At 40.0% G+C, this 22,409-nt stretch overlaps 2 protein-coding genes across 2 annotated transcripts in view; both read right to left on the bottom strand.

Annotated features, from left to right (window-relative positions):
• Positions 1-587: 587 nt before the first annotated feature.
• On the bottom strand, positions 588-12,443 carry LOC144635891 (uncharacterized). Its single transcript, XM_078495003.1, has 6 exons — positions 12,320-12,443; positions 6,676-7,801; positions 5,807-6,344; positions 3,976-4,172; positions 3,174-3,245; positions 588-1,910 (listed from the first exon to the last, which is right to left on the bottom strand). The coding sequence occupies exons 2-6, from the start codon at positions 7,797-7,799 to the stop codon at positions 1,028-1,030; spliced, it is 2,814 nt and encodes a 937-aa protein (XP_078351129.1). The 5' UTR covers positions 7,800-7,801; positions 12,320-12,443; the 3' UTR covers positions 588-1,027.
• A 1,833-nt stretch (positions 12,444-14,276) lies between these two features.
• LOC144635887 (TOG array regulator of axonemal microtubules protein 1-like) overlaps positions 14,277-22,409 on the bottom strand; it is a 28,411-nt gene continuing 20,278 nt past the window's right edge. The window contains exons 13-20 of the mRNA XM_078494999.1: positions 22,183-22,309; positions 21,422-21,546; positions 20,743-20,797; positions 20,534-20,665; positions 20,023-20,067; positions 19,282-19,453; positions 16,617-16,703; positions 14,277-16,206 (exon numbers count right to left, since the gene is read on the bottom strand). Coding sequence (XP_078351125.1) covers positions 15,965-16,206; positions 16,617-16,703; positions 19,282-19,453; positions 20,023-20,067; positions 20,534-20,665; positions 20,743-20,797; positions 21,422-21,546; positions 22,183-22,309 — 985 coding nt within the window. The 3' untranslated portion in view covers positions 14,277-15,964. The remainder of the gene's footprint in view (positions 16,207-16,616; positions 16,704-19,281; positions 19,454-20,022; positions 20,068-20,533; positions 20,666-20,742; positions 20,798-21,421; positions 21,547-22,182; positions 22,310-22,409) is intronic.

Raw genomic sequence — 22,409 nt, forward strand, 5'->3', positions numbered from 1 at the left:
AAATCTGCGAATCTGATTGGTTCTCCCACTGTTTTCTATTCGCCGTTAGCATAACCACACTGACCTACTATTGGTAATCGCGCAATCTGATTGGCTACACAGGTGCCTACTATCGATCCGTAGAAGGCTCTCGGAGCGCGCGCGTAGTCTTCGCTGAATTTTATCAATCAAAACCTTCAATAAATCAATTCTAGCGATGTTCTGAGTTTAATAGATCGGTCAGTGGGTTATGCTAACACAATTAGACGGCTCGCTCTCGGTTTCTACCGGCTTTTGATAGTTGGCTCGGGGCTTCGCCCCTCGCCAACTATCAGCAGGTAGAAACCTCGAGCTTGCCGTCTAATTGTTAAATAGAAAACAGTCGCGCGCGCGAGCAGCTCTTTAAGCGGTAAATTTTCTTGACTTTTGTCTTCAAAGTGCACAATATTGTAGGTTTTAGACTTTCAATCCTTAAGAGTTTCCACTAAAACAATTAGACTACTCGCCCTCGTTTTCTATGAGCGATAGTCAACTCGGCTGCGCCTCGTTGACTATTTACTCATAGAAAACTCGGGCTCGTAGTCTAATTGTTAACTTAAATCCATGACTGTTTAGTATATCAAGGAATTTTCAACCATTTACCGACGATTTCCGATCATTTCAAAAGAATTCCGAAGACTTTCGAAGATTTCCGAAAACTATCGAAGATATCCGGAGACCACCGAATATGTTCGAAGACTACCGAAGATTTCCGAGGAGAAAACCGAAAATTTTCTCTTAGTTCATGAGTGATTTTATTACCGCTTTTCGAAGAGCAGATAAGAATTTACAATGTTAAAAGACAATGGATTTTTCAAGAAAAAACATCCAAACACTTTAATGATAAAACAGTATTTTCTCTATATAAAAAAAAAAAATTAGCCAAACACTTGAAAATTATGGGCACATAACACTAAACACTAAACCCCATTCAGACCCTCTTTGAAAAAGAATAAAGAAAAAAATTGAACTTTTTCAGCTTTTGTCATTGTCAGGTTTAAAAAGCCGTCTATGTTTCAGCGTCTTGTGGTGACGATGGGCTTTTAAAGAAATCCGCGACCTCAGCCTCGACACAAGCCGCGTACCCTTCACGATGATATGCACTGAAGGTGTCAGGAGTGAAGAACTGATTAGCTGTGATGTGATGAGGAAACCTTCCCAGCAAAAGATCAGAAATGCAGTGGGAACTTCCATAATAATGACAACAGTGACAACAGCAAAAGGTTAACCTGTCGGCTTCGCGTTCTGTCAACTCAGGGCCCTCTCCCCACTCGCGCTTTCCAAGTGCGATTTTCCATGGTTTGCGTTGTTGTTGAACTTCTTTCTGGTTATTGGGTTGTTCTGTAACTACCTCGTGTAGTTGTTCTTGGGACGTTCGTTGTTCTTTATCTTCTTTCTCTAGTGGCATGCTTTCAGATGGGTGTCTGGGGGCGACAAAGAGTATTTCTCCTTCACCAACTTTGACTTCTGTAACTTCATTTTCTTCTCCTTCCTTATCGTCTTCACCTTTTTTGTTAACTTTTTCATCATAGTAATGGACTTTGAACCTGTAGCTTCTTGGTCTTTGTTTTGACTTTAATTTCAGGAAGTTGACCCTGATGTCTTCATTTATGTCCCTGCCGTCCATTCCTACAAACGAACAGTGAAGCTTCTCCCTCGCCAGCTTGAGAGCAGTGAGTAGAGACTCGGCATACTTATCGTCACCAGGGTTGCAGGAGCCATCAAATATGACAATCTTCTTTAGCTTTTTGTCAAGCAGAGGCAGCAAGGCCAAGTTCTCGAAGTGTCCTCCATCACTGAGTCGCAGTACGGGCGGTGGATGTGTACCAACGTTGTTGACACTCAAAAATCCACGTATGAAGCGAACAAAGAAGTGATGCCTGATCCACCAACTATGGGAAAGAAAGCAAATTACCCTACTTAAAGGGACTGTGTCACGGCTAAGTTAAATTTATTTTATTAAGTTTTGCCAAATACTCGCTATGAAACTTAATGTTTGCAAAGAAATTACTTCTATGGATCTAAATGACAACACCATAGCTTCTTTGCAACCAAATGTGTCTCCAGGGCGTTATAATTTGAAGTAACAAGCAAACAAGATCAACTTTGAAAACTGTTCAGCCCAACAATATTTCAAAAACCCATATCGCAATCCGTTTCAATCTTTGTCGCTTTTAGCCATCCGTACCTTCTTTTGTACTTGGTGTGTTATTAAAATGTTCCTTCGCTGTTTTAAGAGGTTATTTTAATATTTCAACAAAATTGATGGTCATTTCCCATGCCTAAATTAAGCTACAATCCGTGACACAGTCCCTTTAAGAAATGAAAGTAGTATAAATCAATGTGACACTTAAGCTAGTAGTAATGTTGTGGCAGTTGGAAGCAACATTGGAATTCTTCTCTGGTTTGCGCTGTGCAGACCTACTAGGCATATTTTCGGGCGCCTTATAAGACTTCGACAAAGGCTGACTTAATTTAAGTGGGTCACTAGAAGAATGGAAAATTAAACTGTTGTTGTTGGTTGTTGATGCTCAAAAAATCAACGTAAGAAGGCTTGTTTGGCCAGCCGAAATACAGTTCAAGACAAATTTTATCATTCTACGTTGTATCGCGGTCTCTGTACTTTCAAATTCAGTTTCCTGTATGTCCAACCGATTAGATCACCAGAGCAGTTTTTACTTGAGTGTCGAAGGTAAATTGCGATTGCTTTGGTTTTGCATTACTACGCTTAGTGATTGGCTTTAAAATCTCGCGCCACTTTCTCAGTCAATCAGAACTAAAACCAAAACCAATCGTGACTAGTCGTGACTCGCTCGCGCACGTTTTCCCGCGCATCGTGCCGGCTACATGTATTTGCTTCGAGTTTTGATTGGTTCACTGTATTGTCCGTGTCCTTTGTGATTGGCCAGAGTAATTACTTTGGTTTTGGTTTTACGACACTCAATTGAAAACTGCTCTATTGATCCAACGTATACCGGTAGGATATCGTAGACGGTTGCTTGCTTGAACATTTAATAAAAAATTGATGCCTGATCCACCAACTATTGGAAAGAAAGCAAGTTATACTACTTTGTAAGTAACGGGTAACAATGACTTCCTGACCATATATTATTAGCATGGTTACTTTGATAATGATTATACCAGTAATTGCGTACCTGAGGAATCGTTGCCATAACCCTGGTTCAGCCGATCCAGTCTTTACCACAGGCTCCGACTCTTTGAAAAAGCTGTCAGTATTACAACACAAAAACAGTATTTAAGTAGGTTGCTAAAAGAATGAAACAAAAAACCCTCCAGGTCCTGTTTCTAGGCCCAGAGCACAAAAACCAGCACGGTGACACCCGTCAACTCCCCCCCCCCCCCCCAATTCAGAATTCATTCAAATGTGTTACTGTGAATTCCAAACATGTAATTTGCGTTCAACCCTGTTGTAGGGTACGCGCTTTTCACAGCTAGAAAAACTGTGGTTTTGTAGCGCTTTGTAAGACTTCAGATGAAACTTCGCAACCTACGTATATCGCAGGATATCTGTAATGTAAGGATGACGGATAACGATGACTTTCATACCATTTATGGGCATCGTGCGAACACAGCATGAGAATTGGGATTTACGTGAAATTAAAGGTGGTTAAATCTGGTGTATAGTTGGTTATCTAACTTAACACCATCAATTAAATGTTGTTAAAGGTGGTTAAACCGACCTTTACGCTACCGTGTGTAAATGTGATTTAAAGTTGGTGTAAAGAAGTCCCATTGCCCTGCCTTTACACTTGGTCAGCTTTTAAAAAGGTCAGCTTTAAAAAATGTAAAGTTAGTGTAAAGCTGATAAAATTTCAAATTTACGCCAGCTTTACTTGAGCTTTACACCACAGTAAAGTTGCGTTTTCATGCTGTGGAAATTGTTGAACAATAATTAACATGGTTACTTTGATAATAATGATACCAGTAATTCTGTACCTTTTGAAACGTTGCCATAGTCCTGGTCCATTCGATCCAGTCCTAAACATAGCCAGCCCAGTGAGCACCACAACAATCACGATATGAACAAGCACCAAATATTCCACCCAGTCTTTGCTGTGTCCCAACCAATACACAAATGGTACGGCAATAAGAGGAATTAGACAAAAAATTTCAACCAGCAAGGGTAGGAAATACTGTAAAAAGACAGTTAAATACTTTTATGAGAGGTCGCATTTGAAAAAAATGACTTATTATAAGGCCATGTTTCACAAGAACTAAGAACTACCAAATTCACGAATTTGATTGGCTCAAATCGATGTTGACAGCGGTCTAGATTTTTCGTCATAGAACGGCATTTAGACCGTTTTGGCTGTTACACTTGCTATAATAAAAAAAAGTTAAACACACACACAAATACAAAAACATTGTCTTATTTCTGCTTAAACTACTAAAAAAAAGAGCCAAATGACTTGCGAGAGAAAAACTAAAGAAAGCAAACAAACTCACGGCTTAGGCATGCGCGCAGTCGAAACACCAGCTGGAGAAGAAATTGAGACGCTTTTGCAAGACCTGAAGTCAAAAGTACTCAATACAACACTAAAAGCGACCTAAACGCCAGTGAGAGAATTTTGTCAGTCAATCGAACAGGCTTGAGAAATTGAAAACGACCTGCCAGTGAGCTCGCCCATTTTTGTCCAATTAAGTTTCATCTCTGTTCGCAAGCAAAAATGCAGCGAATAGTCCATTTTACAGTTGCCTGCCAAGTGACCTGGCCTTTGAATGGTAGTGAGGCTGAGGGTGACCTTGCATTGATACAAACCTCCCTGCTTTATTATGTAAATGCAAACTAATTAGCACCAAAACAACATGATTTACAAAACAAAAGCAGTGAGGTCTGTATCAAAACAATGTCACCTCCAGCCTCACTTCCATTCAGAGGCAAGGTCACTAAGCAGACAACTGTAAAATGGTCTATTAACGTTTTCTCGTTTTAGACCATATAATAAATATCTTAATTACCTAGCGAACGTAGCTGGCGGTTTTGTTGGGGTTTAAAGCGCGCAAAAGCAAGCGGCGAGTGGCTTCCAACCCCAACAAAAGCGCCAGCTACGTAGGCTATAATTACCGAGCTTTGTCCGCTAGTATCGAGAATTCTGACATCTCATGACCTTAGTCGTGAATACAGACCATACTGCGTTCGATCTGTACCCATCACCTCATCAGTCCAGATTCTTCCATACAGACCTCCTGCTCGGTGATTACGAACTAAACACAGGCTTCCCAAGCTCAAAAGTCGTCTTTTTGATGTGTTTTTGAGAGCCCTTGGCGGGGCGGCCGACTCTACATACGTGGTGTATGCGACAGCTTGTGTATATAGAGAAATGTATGGGAAAATCACGGATTCTCTAAAATCGGGTAAATAACTATCTATTTTGAAATAAAGTTTACCTACCTCAAATGTGTCGCTTACTTGTGTCTTGTGCCGAATTTGAAGCCATTTCGACGCCATTTAGCGAAGGGGAGACAACAACTTCGTATAACTTCGCTAAATGGCGTCGGAATGGCTTCGAATTCGGCACAAGACACAAGTAAGCGACACATTTGAGGTAGGTAAACTTTATTTCAAAATGGATAGTTATTTACCCGATTTTAGAGAATCCGTGATTTCCCCATACATTTTTCTATATACACAAGCTGTCGCAAACACCAGTTATGTAGAGTCGGCCGCCCAAAGGGCTCTAAAAACACATCAAAAAGACGACTTTTGAGCTTGGAAAGCCTGTGAACTAAATAGCTTAATTTGTTCACGATAACGCTAAAGACATACCTGGTGTATCTTTCCAGAGGTGGTCTTATACGCGTCTCCACACTGACACTGGTCACTCACCATCTCATCTCCCATTCCAATTCCAAGCAAATTCAACAGATCTAACACCATATCCAGTCCAGTCTCGTAACTTCCCATGTCAAAGCTCACGGCTGCCCCAGATATGGCCATTGCTGCGGACAACTTCATGTGTTTTGGCTTAAAAAGCTTTTCAAAATCAGGTGGGTCTTTCACGTCAACTCCAATCACCTTGACTTCATTAGATGAGAATGCCATCAGTTGATGACTTGATTTGGCCTCGCTGTCAAACTGCCAGTCATTGACTGTAATGTTACTTATAAATGTAGGTAAAGTGTCCTCGAGATCATGAAGTGTAAGTTCTCTATCTTCAAGTGGCTGCTCTGCATCATCCTCGTCCGTTTTACTTTTCCTCACATTAGTAATGATATTGACTGATCTTTTTACCCAGGTGGGAAAGAAATCTTGCCAGTGAACTCTTGCTGCTTTTTCGAAGAAGAACGCTTTCGACAGTCGATATCTGCAGAAAAGAGAGCAAAAAATAGTGTTTGATTCGTCAGCTTCTACGAAAAACACCCACAATTTCCTACCAAAGTGCTTATTATGTGAGGTATTTTGATTGGCCATTCGACACTTATATTGACCACGCAACTGATTTTCTAGGAAAACCCAAAACAAATTTGACAAGTTAACCCTGCCCATTAATCCTCCCTTGTCAATAAGACATGGAAAAGAGATGGTGTCTCATTTTGTCCCTCTCCCGATTTCTGGATCGAACGTCTGACATAGCTAACCATAGACTACCGTAAAATGGTCTTTAATTTTTCTTTTAAGTATTTAAACGAACTAACCTGTAGTAGATGTTGAACAGAGATTGATGAATGCGACCAATTAATGGAAAAAACATAATGGCAAAGGCACAACCCATCAATACTGAATAGAACACGTCATCAGTGTACGGCACCGCTCCGAACAACTCGGTCTTGAAAACTTTCCAGCTCACAAAAATTGTGTAGGCATAGAAAAAGAGAAACAAGCCGGCAACTTTACGGACGATGGGAAAGAAAAATGGAAGCACAAGTAAAATGAGGAAAACTACAACTTTGATCCAGGTTCTTAAAGGCCAAAGAAAGTCATGTGTAAACCATGGGAAGAAAGTGAAAGCAAACACCATTCCGCTAATGATTGACAGAAAGCGGAACTGGTTTCGTAATATGAACAATTTTTGTATTCTTGAAAGGATAAAGAACAAGATCCAGGCAGAAAATGTTGTTATGAACAGAGCCAAACGTCTGCCAGGGGGGTCGCAGTTATCATAGAGCTCCAAAATCAGGAATGACGTCCCGGTACCCACATTGACAGATTGCGGGCAAGTGCTGTTCTCTCGTAGGATCCCACCAAAGACAACGTCTACAACCACGGCTATGGGAAATGCATAAGGCAACCACAAGATACATGGCAAAATGAACACAACAAAGAGCAGGAAGAGAAAAAGCACTATTGAGTTGAAAATGCCACAACAGGGTTTCTGCCAGTTGCACATGTACCCAGCGTTTTCTCGCATTTGTTTAAAGAACGCCTTATGCCAGTCTTTGTCGGTAGGATCTTTTTGGCGTCTTTTCCAGTCAAGAAAGGCCGCTCCAGTGTAGCCTCCCCCGGAAACGCAGCTCAAATATTCCATAGGAACTTCATCTTGCAGCATTTTTCGCAGTGCACCAGAGCAAAATGCAGCTGATCGAATGCCTCCCCCAGAAAATGCGATGCCAGTGGTCTTCTCTGGCTCTCTAGAAATGGGCCCACTCTGTTGCATCGCTGAGTTAGGATCGGAGCGTTGGTCATACCTTCTTGGTTGACCGACAATAAAGCGGCCACTGGGCGTACCAGGAGGGGATCTCTTCATCAGTGGTATATCAGGAGGGATGTCATCAACAACAATCTCCTCGAAATCTGTCTGAGCTTCTACAGCATAAGCCATATCTGAAAAGAAATAATCTTACGGTTTTTATGGTTTCCAGCACTTTCCAGCCCTGTCACTGGTAACCATAGCAACAGTATAATCTGTTAAAAACAATCTGTTTTAAAAAAATGTGTACATAGGGTTCAAAGCCACCTTAAATTTTTGAACATTTAAGGTGGCATTTACCCCATGAACAGATTTTTTAAAACTTTGCCAAAGATTGTATCTAAATTAACATGCTGATTATTATTCCATCATAAAAATGGGGGTCACCGAGTTCGTTTTTTACAGGTTACACTGTTGCTATGGCAACTTGTGATGTCAAGAAAATAATCATCACTTGTTCACTGCAGTGATGTCACATCTGTTTAATACCAAAACAGTTGCGTCAACTGAAAGAGTTGCAGTAATGATTTGTCAGAGTTGAGGCGCTGAAAAATGCAGGAAACTGTTTTGAGCCACCTTAAGCTACCTTACACGGATAAGAAAAAGCTATCTGCCTGCACTTTTTGAAAAGGCTTAACCGTCGGACATACAATGGTGGCAGTGGAGGTGAATGCTACGTACCCTTCCCCCTCCAGGTTTTCTTGCAATTTTGAAACGGGAGCTTACTCTATGATGCTAAAACTTTTAGTAGCTATTTAGTCATCAATATTCACATTCATTTAATTTTGATTTGTCAACTCTGTGCATGATTTTTGACATTACCATGGCAACCACATGACTACATGCAGGTTTGGCCCAATATCAACTGTTTTGGCATAATTCTTCAAATATTATTCCCGGTAAGGACCTGAATTTTTTCAGGCTTCCTTTCCCCAATTGCTTTAATTGGTGGCCTCACGGTGACGATCGCATTAAAGCTTATTGCAGTTTTTTTTATTTCCACTTATTTTCTGACTTTCTGAAAAAATTGTAAAACCCACTGATGGCAGATCTAAGATGGCGGATGCACCGGGGGGGGGGGGGGGGGGTGCTCCCATAAATTTCGGATAGGGGTGTGCCGCCAAGGTTCTTAAACCCTGACCCTATTTAAGGATAAAGAAAGCGAAAATTGATACCCTTTTTAAGGCCCAAAACCAAAAAATGACACCCTATTCAAGGGGAGCAGAAGCATTCCGTGATGACCCAAATAACAGCTAACCGCGCACGGCAAGACACAAATCTTTATAAAATCGCTTTACTTATACCTGAACAGAAAATTCAGTTTTATATAAGATACCTTTTTTTTGTTTAGCTGGGCGTTTATTTTAGCTAATAGAATTTTAAATAGGTACCCTATCTAAGGATCACACTGGGAACACATTGCCAAAAGGAGCAAAAATGATACCCTATTTAAGGACCGAGAACCTCAAAAACCATACCCTATCGGGCGGCACATACCTATATAGGCCACTTATGGGAGTACCCCCCCCCCCCTGGCGGATGCATGATAGCATTTAACATCAAAACCAACAAAGTTATGTCATCTTGTAGAGCAAGCTTTCATTTTACTGCCCCTGCATGAGCATCACGAAAAATAAATTGGATATTATTTGCTGTAAATTAACATCACGAAAAATAAATTGGAATGATTTGTTGTATTAATAATTATTGGTGCTCTATATTTCTGGTTTTCAGTTGCATTAAAGGCAAACCAGAGTGATGCTATTCCATTAGGTGTCTCACTGAACATAAATAAGAGTTATCAGGAGCTATTAAATGGGTAATAGGAGAATCAGTCTCGCTTGACAGACTGGACATGGGAAGGATAAGCTATAGTTGCTGGACCGGCCACCCAAAGACAAAGGGAGGAAATGAGGATGATCTTCAATTACAAGACCCTAGCCCCCAATGGGATGAACACTGACTTAAAATTCTAATTACACATTTTAATTCTAAGTCAAACGATGTTCTGCTTCAGAATGATGTTTATTTAAATTCTTGTCATCAGGACTGATGACACGTCTAGTTTTAAACTATGCACATGCAAGACTTTTAATGTAAGCTCAACATCATATAATTTCACACTGATGAAGGGGTTCCCCAAAACATCAGTTTTTATACAGCTATTAAAATGCATTCCAAGAACATTATTATTAACACTTTTTGATAACAGATTGGCCATAGCCAATCTGTGCACAGGGAGTAAGGGTTGTTTTATATTAAAAAAGTGTTGGGTTCATCATTGTACAGCCTTGTAGGGATTAAATTCTGTGGCTTCTAATAAGGGCCTTTAAAAAAGATAAAGAAATATAACCTTAATTTCAGAAAATAATTCTTTATTTTTGGATTTTTGCTGAAAGGGGATTCGTTGATAGCAAGGCTAACAGCTTCAATATTATTTTATAAAATTTCCAATCCATTTGCAGCAACCACTATTTTTACAAAGAAAAACTAAAAAAAGTTTGTTCCAGGGGTTCTTAACCTCCCGCCTCCTGTGCCTTTCACTCCCGCTTCCCCTATTTTATACTCCCGCCTCCCGCCCCTTTCCGCAGCTGTTCTTTCCTCGTTGTCCCATATCTATTGTGACAATATATAACAAAATGTTGAAAAATTTCACTCAATTCTCTCCTGCTTCCTGCCCCTGTCCCCCTCCACTCTCTAGTATGAGAAAATTGCAAGACACAAAGGTGGGTCCCATTATTCCCTTTGTTTCCCATCATTCCCCAGCTCTGCAATTTTTTTCGCATTAGAGTCATGTTCAACAGGCAGTATCGAACAATAGTTACAAACTGCTGTATTGGAATGCTAGTCCAGAAACATAAAGTTCCAGGAACATACATATCCATCCCAAGTAACGTCACTGGAAATTCTAAAATGGAGGGAAAGGGGGTTCAAAATTTGAAAGGTAAGTAAGAGGAGTGTTGGGGTGAAACCGACATTTTTTGTGGTTAAGGCAGGGCTGTCATTACCTTTAATTTAAGCAGCCATAACATAATGAAGTAATTATCACCCGTAGCATTTCGTTCTGTATGCAAGTGTCCAATTAACATTTTCACCTGTAACATTAGGTGAACTCAGCCGTAACAGGTGTAACAGGTTACAGCCCTTAATGACAAGAGCATAGATATTTGTGGAACTACAACACAATATTTTTGGAAACTGCCAGAAATATACGTACTAGAACAATCCTGACAACTGTGTTATTTATTTATGTATAGGATTTGTAGCAGTCAAGTTAGTAATTCTTGGCTAAGACAAGGCTGAGCCATGTTAATTGGTGGACAAAACAATAAAAAATGTTTTCACGTATTTACATGATAAGGCCATCCTAATAAAATGTTTCGTTTTAAATGGCCCGACCGACCCATTTTATCGAAATGTAAAAAAAAAATAATAATTCCAGATTCACTTGTCAAAGGAGCAAGTACTTTAATTTACAAGCATACGATCTTGATTTATTAACAACAATTGGTATGATTTGATTTCCTTGTCTTTAATTAACATCGATACTAAGTTTTTCAAAGGCTGTTTCATGCCAAGGGCATTAAGGATTGTTCCAACCTTCTCAGCAAGATCGACTGAAACTAAATCTTTTGGTTCTGCATCTCCTGGCTTCTGAACCCAGACCCCTTAAAGTGTTCATTCTTTTTTTTTTTGCCTGATTGACCGACCCACCATCACAAGAGACGGGGCGATTGGAAACAAAACATTTACTGGGATTGCCTTAAAGAGTTTAGGAAGCGGAAGGAAACACGGAAGGAAACGCTTTGTTCTTGGCATGGCTGCCATGACGTCAGCTACAACCCAGCAATTGGTGTGAAGGACTGGTAAGTGTTAATAAGTCTGCTATAAACATGCCTGCTATCACGTTTGTTGGTAACGCAAGTTTCTGAATCTGCATCACGCAATACACACTTTGAGAATATTAAAATTATTGTAATCACGCTTTATATTAGCATTCTGGCGGTTCAAGAATACATGCCTGTCTGCACGAACATCACTTTAAGCAGCACTCCCAAGTATGATGTTAATTAGAGATGTGATTTTACAAGTTTTATACAATTTACGTTTTTATAAAATACCGACTTTTAAATTTTCAAGTGACATAAATTTTACCAGCCAAATTAAACTCATTGTCAGCAGAATAAATTACATATCCAACATTCAGGAACAATCTTCTACTATTTCTGGTCGAATCTATAAATGGAACGTTATTCTATTATTTTGGTTGTAGAATTCTTATTCTTTTCGATCTACAACAACCCATCTTCATGGAATCTTCAAAACTTCTTCAATCGAAATGATAAACCGACGCAGCCGTACACGTAAGCTTAACTTCATTTTGATTTATATTCTTTTATACAACTGGAACAAATTTGCATTGTTCATAATTCCACTACTGCATCGGTCAATATGAGGCAAGATTCACAATTTGATTTTCAAAGTAACAAGGCAAAGTGTGTAAGCAAAGTTTTAGATAATAGCCAGACCACCAAATTCCCAGGCAACTTGAAGCGAAACGTATTCGATGTTTATAAACAAACTAAATTGTGCCTCGATCAACACAAATGAGCAGGCAAAACGTTCGAACAACATTGACACATAAGACTTACCTTAAAACGATGCCAAAAGTAACGAAAAGCAAATTAAAGCTTTACTTTGAATTGATTAACTTGTTAACCGAACCACGCTTTCTTGATGAATGATCGCCAGCACGACTCCAACGCCTTTTCTCAGACGTCGCGTGACAGCCGAGACAAAGGGGGTCTGGGCGTGACAAGTAGTGTGCTATTATATTTAGCACGTCAAGGGGTGTGACATCTTGTTCAACGAACAATGTATTTTCATTTGAAAAATTATACTTGGTACCGGAAGCTCTAGGCTGACAAAATATATTTGGCTCAACGAAAAATTTCTACACATTTTGACTCCACCAAATTTTTAATTCGCACTTGAAAACATCAATTAATTTCATAACCACAAGGTGCCAATCACACGGATCAGACCCTAAAAGCGACATCAAATTTACTTGATTGACGTTTTCCTTCTTCCTTCAGATTAAGGCTTGTTTTATTGAAGAGTCTGCGAGTTTTGACGCTTGACATTGAAATTTGTCGTGCTCCGAGCCTGGCAGCACGATGCATCTTTGAAGTTTGATACGGCTTGAAAAAATTTGGTGGGAAAAATAGTCAACTCTCTCTAATACCGACACCGTCGGGACCGGCTCCAACAGTCCGTCTTAGGGCCTCTTCATATGATCCCGGTTAACCGGGCTGGCCCAGTTACCGAGATCTCGGCTCACTCCTATTTTCTTGTAAAATTTTGGATGTATTCATATGAGAAGTTGGGCCAGCCTGGTTACCGATATCTCGGTTTCTGCAACCGAGATCTCGACAACCGGGAAGAATATTTTCCCATATGAACGCTCTAGCCCGGTCGCCGGGACGCAACTTTTTTTGAGAAAATAGCTTCCCTTTCGTAATTCGGTGGTCCAAATGGTTTAATTTTGCCTTGTATCTATTTCCACTTCAGAAATATACGAATTAGCTTTATTAATAAAGTTACATAGGTCAACAAAGCTACGATAGTCGCGAAAGATGCAATTTTGTGTGTCGCCATTTTGCCTTCGTTTCTTGAATTTTGTCCCCGTCAATCGGGCTAAAATTTTCCATATGAACAGAGGTCAAAAGCCGTCCTGGTAACTGAGACAGCCCGTAAACCGGGCTCATGTGAAGAGGCCCTTAGAGAGGTTTTCGTCTTAGGGCCTCTTTACATGAAAGCCGAGTTGAGTTTCATCCCGGGATGAATTTCGTCCCGGGATGAAAAAAATTTCATTTTACATGAGCGTGTTCAGCCCGGGATGCTGGGACGTAAGTCGTCCCGCCCGAGTTGAATTCATCTCGCCCGTGCTTACATTACTTTATATTTCATCCCGGAAAGACTGTTTACATGACGTTTCTCGTCACGTTTCATCCCGGGATGACATTTCAACTCGGTGTTTCATCCCGGGATGAAATCGTCCCGGGATGAGTTCATCCCGGGACGAAATCATGTATCATCATGTAAACAGCAACAAGAAAATGACCAGACACCGAGATGAATTCATCCCGGGACGAAAGTCATCCCGGGACGAAAACTCTCATGTAAAGAGGCCCTTAGACGGAGTTTAGTTACATTAAACTGACTAAGAAAAGGCAGGAACGGGACCAACACCAGGCGTCCGTCTTTTAGAGTGTCCGTTAAGAGAGAGTTGACTGAAATCACCGTGCGCACACTGGCAGATATTTTGACAAAATCAACAAAAATTCGCCTTGTGTGTACGGTACTTCATCACCCTTGTGATAATGGTATTTTTTTTTGAGTAAAAGATTACGAGGGACATCCTCGCCAAAACAGGACTCATCAAGCATCTAATCTCGGTATACGCCATATATACCCCAACCACCCCTCTCCGCCGTTATCATATTGAGATTTCAACTGGAAACAAGGGGTTTTGTTTTCTTTCCTTTTTTTGGCATAATCCCTCAATAATCATAATGCCCTTTACTCAATACAGTGACATCCGGCCAATTGTTGAAGTTTCAATATTTATTTTTCACTCTCACTGTGTTCGTATCAACTTTAATCTAAATTGAATATATCCTTTAAAATGCAATCTCCCCAATAATGGGAATTGAAACAATATCTAACATCGTTAAGCCCCGCTCAGACGGCCGACCTAAGACACAGTTCTTCTAAAACAAACATGAAAGCCGCTAAAAAGTCTCTGTTGCCATTGCAATAACGCGATCTAGTTCCCAGAGCCAGCGCGCACATGGCCAGCGGTGACCAAACGCACAAATGCCTCTCTGACAACAAGATTTACACTTTGTAATAAATATATTAACTACATGTCTTTTACACGCTTACTACTGTTGTACAAATAAAAATCTGTAACGTTACAAAAATAATGTGGTTATTAACAGCTTCTGCGGTTCCAATGTCGTTTTCAATTTCATTGAGTGACAGAAGACTTATTCCCTTCGCCTCCCATCGTGCTGGTCTTAAAAAAACATTTAAAAGCCTCCATGCATATTAACATGAGAATGAAACAGTTAAAAGTACGTGTAGTTGATTCTAATATTGTGCACTACTCACGCAGTAAAATAACTACAAAGTCCCATTAGCACTTGAAAAAAAAAAAAACAGAAAAATACTGTTCTTTTTGGAACAAAACAGGTCCTAAAGGAAGACTTCACACTTCATGGACCGTTTTGGTATCTGGACGCCATCTTAAAATGGTTGCGAACCCAGGCCTTTTGTAATTTAGAAAAGTATTTACCCAGTATTTCACAGCGTCCTGCGAAAAGCAAATAGTAATGCAGTTACTAATATAGTCTAAATCTTAGATCCTACAACATATTGAAAAAGACTTTCGTTGTCTTAACAAGGCTTGGTAACGCTGTTTTTGGGCAGATGAGCTTTTTGCAAACTTGTTACCAAATCGAGTGGAGTCTATGACCAATACTGTCACACGAAACAGTTAAACAAAAAAAGAAATCCTAGTCCGTTTTAAGCCCAGGCCAAACGAGGATGAAAGTTGACGTGAGTTCAAACTCTCACTCTCGTTTGGCCTGAAACTCTCATGGTCTCTTATCGACTCTCATGGGCTCTCATCGACTTTGAACGTGCTCAAATTTTTCATGAGAGTTTTCTCTCGTTTGGCCTGAGTTGGTATAGTCGATGAGAGTTGACGAAAACACTTATGAAAGTCAACTCTCATCAACTCTTATCCTCGTCTGTCCCGGGCTTTAGATTAATTTTTTCTTCAAGAAAGCAGCCTATTATGTGCGGACTAATCGTCCCAGAATAGAGTGATTAAGCCATTTTATCGAGGACTCACATTCCTGAAGCAATACTCTCTAAATACCGCCATATTGTAGTTTATCAACGTTTACCATAACACAACTGGACTAAAATAATTTACGAGAACTGCACATTAATTTATTTACCTCCCCACCTGTAGAGAGTTATTAATTGTAATAAATTAAAGGTTAACCTCTGCCGTTACTGGTGTGGTCCTTATTTACGATTCTATAAACAACAATCGATAATACGAGGGGTTTCAAGACGCGAACCCCTTAAAATAAAATAAAAAACACTAGAGAGACGCTCTCAGCTAGCGAAGAAACGAAGAGCTCAAAAGCTCACTCGTGCAGAACGTGCTCCGAAGGCGTTCCGAGAACCCCTCGAGAATCACCCGAGCTTGACCGAGAGTGTCACGAGCCAATAATCTGGTGTATTTTTTCCTGTATTCTCGGTACTTGACTAGATGCCTGCTCTGTCAAGGATCTACCCATACAGGAGTACAGTGTGGTAGTTAGCCGGCTGGTCGATGTCTTGAGAGCGCTGTTACCGGCCCCAGCGCTTCCGTTACTGGCGTTGAGAAGACTCCACAACAAGGGAAGTACATGGCGAGAGATAATTTGAGGCTTCCGTGCGTGTACTGTAGGTACGATATCTAACGGACACAAAGACAAATACTGTAATTAACATTTGTAATTTGAAAATGGAAAGCAAAGAAAAGGCGACTAGCCACCGACACAGAGGTGAATAGTTGTTTTAGTATATTCTAAAACAGTGAGAAAATAAAACCCAAAAAGGATTACTTTTAACTAATTTATTCCTGTCAACGATGACAGTTTTCGCACGCGAGTTGCTCGGAAGTGAATTACAAAGGATATCCCAAATTTGAGTAGCCAATCAGCGCGCGCCAACAACGCTATTCACTGTTTAAGTATATAATAATTTTACTTAGCCGGACAGACATCCCAGTGAAGACGGTGAGATATCGTCTAGTACCACAGAATTTTCAGAACTAACACTAAGGGAAATGTATGAGATCTGGAATAGAGAAGTGATTTCACACACCTGCTAACTTGTCGACCATGATAGGTTTGACTCGGCTGCTGCCATACTGTGCTGTTGTACAAAATGGTTGAACGAGGAACGTGTTGTCTGGGAAGAGCAAAGGGAAAAGGAAGTATAACTATAACAAACATAGGCACGCTAAGCGTGCAGGAGTTATTTTTTCGATTTATGGGGTGGTTAGGGGTGAAATTGGGTGATTGTCCTGTTGGGATGGTTTATGTCATGGGTTGGGCTATGTGTATGGCGACCCACGGAGTCACTTATTTGCACAAAAAAAATTACGTGCATTTTGATACATCAGAACTGTTTTATTCAATACGTAAATTTTCATCATTTATTGAAAAACAAAAAACTAATTCAATTATCAAAATGTCACAAAATGGCACGTTCTTATTCTGTTTAAAGCGGTCATTTTGTTGCTAGCTTTGTAGCAACCGTAACGTGTTACTTTTGTTTGTTAGGGAATACTTTTGGCTTTTTGCCAAACACTGTAACATGATACCGTTGTTTTTCTCACTTTTGTAACATGATACCTTTGTTTTTTTTAAAAACGAACGTAACACGATACCCTTGTTTTTCTCGAAAAAGCCACGTCTCCATATAGTCATTGAACGAAAAGTACTGTAATAAACGAAGTAATAAACGAATCAAATCAAAAACAATCTCTTCGGGAAAGTTCTTTAAAGCGCAGTACACCTGGAGAATTTGTTTCCTGTCAGAACTGTTCAACAAAGATTTTGGTTCATTCACAACGTAAATTTTATTCAACAAACAAGAACTAATACCCGATTCCCTCTATAGCGCGCGCCTGCAGGGAATCACGGTAGTTGTATTCATCAAACCCTGCGCGAGACTCAGCAAAGATGCCCGTTGCCGAGTCTCGCGCATGGTTTGATAAATACAACTACCGTGATTCCCTGCAGGCGCACGCTATAGAGGGAATCGGGTATTGAGTTTTCAAATTGTCACGGAATGGCACGCTCTTATTCTGTTTTAGCTATCGATCGAAGTTGCTTTTAACAGCAAAGTACATACTTGTACCGGTTCATTAAATGTTTGAACGAGATGTTTTACAGTTGATTTCAGTTTACTTTGGCCGCCCGCTTTGCGAAGTTTGTTGGGAAATTGGAAACTTTGTTCCCAACTTCGGCCCGACTGAACTTTCCAAGTTTGGTAGTTGAGGAGAAACAAGACATGTTGCTCGAAAGTCATGGCGATTTCTGAACTCGAAGATTTTAGAACTTGTCAAGGAAAGTTGAAGTAGCTTGAAGTGCAAGACGTTTCGCATCAGCGATCACGCAAGTGATTTGCCGATAAATAAATTTTATGCATGTAGAAATTGCTCAAATGTTAACTTTTTTGTATGAAAACACATATTTAACGATTTCTCTGAGGCATAATCTTCAATTTCAAGTCTTCTGCGTTTGTCTTCTGGATGGTTTACCCATATGTAAAATTGATTTTAAGCCGACGCGACGCGACGAGGCAGGGAAGACTAATTTGTTCGGGACAACATGTTAACGGCTCGCTGAACATAAAAGTTTTTTATTTTTATGACATTTTTTCCAACAGTTTAGCGTAGCAAAGCCCATTTTGATAACATAATTACATAAGGTTTTTAAAAATTCGGGCTGAAGTTGGGAACTTTCTATCGAAGTTCGCAATTTGATTCGCAAACTCGCAACCTATTTGGCAACTTTGTAACAAACTTTCCAATTTCCCAACGAACTTCGCAAAGCGGGCGGCAAAAGTAATGACAACATTATTCTTGAAATCTGCTTTGAGCAAATGTTTTATGTAATTTTTACTACGGTCAGGAAAGCTAGCCTCTCCAAACGTACGCTCGAATAAGACGAATAACAAGTTACTGTTGGGCCTTTTGCTCACGGCGTGTGCGTTGTAAGCAGGCGAGCGTTACGAAAAATGTTTTTAATCCAGGGTTAATTCACAACTCACCGATTCCGCCTCCTTCTAATCTAAAATCTTCGAACGAAATTGCTCACTACAACTGTGTCAGATTGCTTCCCCTTTATAAAATGCAATTTGATTGGTTCTGATAGTACCTGAAATCTGATTGGTGTGACAAACAAACATACTTCACTGATTACAGGTCCATCGCGCCGACTAAGAGCTATTTTTGAAAAAATAACTCAAAAATCATCATCATCATCATTTAGCGGGCTAAAATATATTTTAGCCCACTGCCTTAAACCAATCAGAAAAAAAAAAATAACGAAGCCAGCCAATCAGAACTGAAAACCATTCAACTGCCTGCGCCGTTTTCTTGCTGGCTGGCAGCACTTTTAGTTCCGTTCATTAAAACTGAGTTGAGGCGCAGCAACTACAAACTGTTTTTTGAGCTTTTTAACGACAATTGGCTGAAAAACCTAACAGGGAAGCAAATTCGCATTATGTTTTTGGCCCTTCTCAGCTGATGAGCCTGAGTCGGGCAAAAACATATTTACGCCCGCAAACATCAACTCTGTTTTTTTACTAATCGGGGACACTGTTATTTCTAAAAAAAAATAATAAATACAAGCTACAGATTTATGCAGTGTAAAATCTTGGTCCTGATAAACAAACATTTCTGGCTTAAGGCTCCTCAAAATGTCAATGTTCAATTCAATTGTTGTTAATGTTCCTGTACAGCTGCTAAAACTAGTACCTATATATTTGATGAGTTCATCAAGAGCCTCCTCTGCAGTAGAGAAGACATTCGTGTTCTTGGAAGCAAAGTTCGAAGTCAAAGCGGCCACCACGGGAGGTATCAGGGCTCCAGATTGGTTGGCAAGGCAGGGAAGAATCTTGGGAAGACACTGCAGCGCGTGAAGATTAACCTGCCAAAAGGTTAGTGAACGCACATAAATAATTGTAAAATTCATTAACTATTCATAAGGGTGCAAACCAATCCCAGCACAGTATTCAGATCACATGCACACAACTGTAAACCTCAATACAAATCAAACAATAGAATTAACTTATGATACAAGCTCCTGCTCAGCTAATTAGTATTAATTAACTTTTGATACAGATCTCTACCGAATATTTTGCATTCAATTTATTGTTTTCATTTCACAAGTAGATTCAAATATTCGCGTCCGATCTGTATGGCCGTTTACAATGACTCGCCTATCGGCTCGCCATTGTAAACGCCCATACAGATCTCCCGCTCATATTTTATCTTCTACATAAAACTTTCAATTTTGTCGGTACTACAATAGAGTGGAATACCGCACTGGGGCTGTTTATTTATTTCCATACGTTTAATCTTATACTCCTTCAAACAATTTGGCTTTGATAAGGTTCGTTATTCTTATTACCTACCCGCTTAAATTTGTTGTAACAAGGTAAACAGAAGTAAGAAATAGATCACAAGGAATATTACTACCAAGCGTGGTGAACTTACTTTACTATTCGAGTCTTTAAGCCGAGGAATGAACGCATCAAAAACCTGAAACAAAGAAGGTCCACAGTTAAAATTTCCTTCAAGATGACGAAAACCTCCAAATAGTTACTCAAAGTAGAAAAATACCAGAGGCAATGATTTAACAGCAGCTTCGTTTCAGGCCGGACTTCGGACGTATCGTCGGGTTATGATTATTTTTCTGAAGATAGAGTTGACCCTTAGTTTGCTCACTTGGACTGGCTGAAAACTTTTAAAATATTTAATTAAGCAAACCATCTGTCATGTCCGGGATTATCCCATACTCATATTTCCTATTGGAGTCTGTTCTGGACAACTACAGACTAATAATTCTAATTGCCAAATCAAATATTTCCCTTTTTGTGAGCATTTTTTAATGCCTTAAACCTTCCTGATTATAACCAATTCCGGTTCAGGGAACGCAGGAAATGGCGTTTTAGAGAGTCTAATTTTACGACGTGCCCTTTGTGACTTACATGTACTATAACTATACCTTAGTAAACTTCGGTCCCAGTCCGTCAGGATTCAACTGCACCAAATCAACAAACTGATCGACCGCTTGCTGTCGCTCCTTCCAATCATTCGCCTGTAGAGAGTTGACCAGGTTCGGGATCACCTCTTCGCCCTACAAAAAAGAACGCATTAGAAACAAGAGCCAATACGACTACAACGAGATCTCTTTAATTTGCACAGGTCACTTACCTGAACCAGTCCGTCACGAGCCACAGGTTTACCACTCCGTGAAGACTCTCTTGAGCTGAAATTAGAAAAACACAATTCATGATCCTTCATGCACATTTTCTACATTTAAGATTCCAATAAAACGCTTTCAGTCTATGGCCTAGCAAATCCTTTTACCACAATAAATTCTTAGAGTTACGCGATTTATCGGGATGCGTTAATACAGTCGAACCCCTATTAAGTGGCCACCCACTATTAAGCAGCCGCGGCCACCTTTCTGCCGTCCCGATGAGCGTTATTCTACTGTTTTTACCCCTATTTAGCGGCCACAATAAACACAAGTATATTGTCGTCTTCATTTGGTTTCGTTATTCTTTTTCACGTCATCTTGTATTTAAATAAAGTAACCTTTTTAAATGGCTTTATGCTTATTTCTGACGAACCCCTATTAAGCGGCCAACCTCTATTTAGCGGCCAGTTGCCATTTCCCCGAGGGTGGCCGCTTAGAAGGGGTTCTACTGTATTTTGGTACCAACATTTAAACCAACAAAATAACATTTTTATGAAGACGACACAGGGAAAATACACTAGGTACTAATTACGGGTATAAACATTGGATACAATGAATGACTGTTTTATAAGGAAGACTCTGTATCAGAAGCACAAGCTAAACTTGATCTTAATAACGACTGACATGTACCTGGCATTCGATGACGGGGATAAAGCCACAGATCCTCGTACCCCACCGCTTCGGGAGCCCCCACCACCGGACGCGGGCTTCCGCTGCCTGGCGGAAGATGGGTCCGAGGGAGGATCGCCGAGACCCTGTGAAAGAAGAAAGATTTGTTTGAAAACAGGTCGATTGTCACTCGAACTACATGTCTTAAAGTCGTTCCACCGAAATAGAACTGGCAATAGATATTCACTCAAACTTTACCTATTGGTTGTTCAGTAGGCAAATAAAGTCCACCGAGTTCATTAGAAATACCCGTTTATACTTTGTATTAGTCCTTTCTAACTTTCTAGAAGTACTTTGCTTCGTTTTTTTACGGCGACTTCTTGTTAACTTTATCTCTTTTCGAATAAAATCCTGTAGCTGTTTCTCAGTCCCATTCTGTTCTATTCATCGGTCGAGCGCAACAGAATGCAGTACAGATCAACGTGTCCCTGCGACGCCTCATGACAGAAGGCGATCGTCATGGTCTAAAATTGACAGGTCTCGGTACTCGTTTACGAGAACTGAACTACGATTCATCTTTCTTGCGAGCCAAGTCGTATAGAAAAAACCGCCATTTTCTTAATGTGTGTGCGCTAATCACACGTGTAATTGTGCGTAGTACGGGATACACAATGCAATACTGAGGAATGACCTTAAAGTAACGCCTTTCGATTCTATTCGTGCCACTCGTCACGCAATAAAAACAGAATATTGCGTGACAAAACAAAGTAATTGCTGCCCACCTTTGTCCTGAGGTTCTCTACCGTGTCACGCACGTCTTTCAGTAGATTGGACGGCACGTGTTTGGACACGAGCTTGTCAAACTCGGGGTGATCGTAAACAATGTGGAGAATCTTGCGTCCGTAGTATCTACAAAACCAAATAAGAGCAAAGATTAAAAAAACTCTTTAATATTTTTAAAAAAAAATAAAAAAAAAATATTTTTTTTTTTTTAAATTTTAATTTTTAT

The sequence above is a fragment of the Oculina patagonica genome, chromosome 13 (genome assembly GCF_052425735.1).
Source record: "Oculina patagonica isolate OP01 chromosome 13, crgOcupat, whole genome shotgun sequence".
NCBI lineage: Eukaryota > Metazoa > Cnidaria > Anthozoa > Scleractinia > Oculinidae > Oculina > Oculina patagonica.

Excerpts from the sequence above, each read along its gene's own strand:
- LOC144635891 (XM_078495003.1), bottom strand. The coding sequence starts at position 7,799 with ATGGCTTATGCTGTAGAAGCTCAGACAGATTTCGAGGAGATTGTTGTT. Across the intron at positions 6,345-6,675 it reads CTGTTCAACATCTACTACAG|ATATCGACTGTCGAAAGCGT; the intron begins GTTAGTTCGTTT and ends TCTTTTCTGCAG. Across the intron at positions 3,246-3,975 it reads CTATGGCAACGTTTCAAAAG|CTTTTTCAAAGAGTCGGAGC; the intron begins GTACAGAATTAC and ends TAATACTGACAG.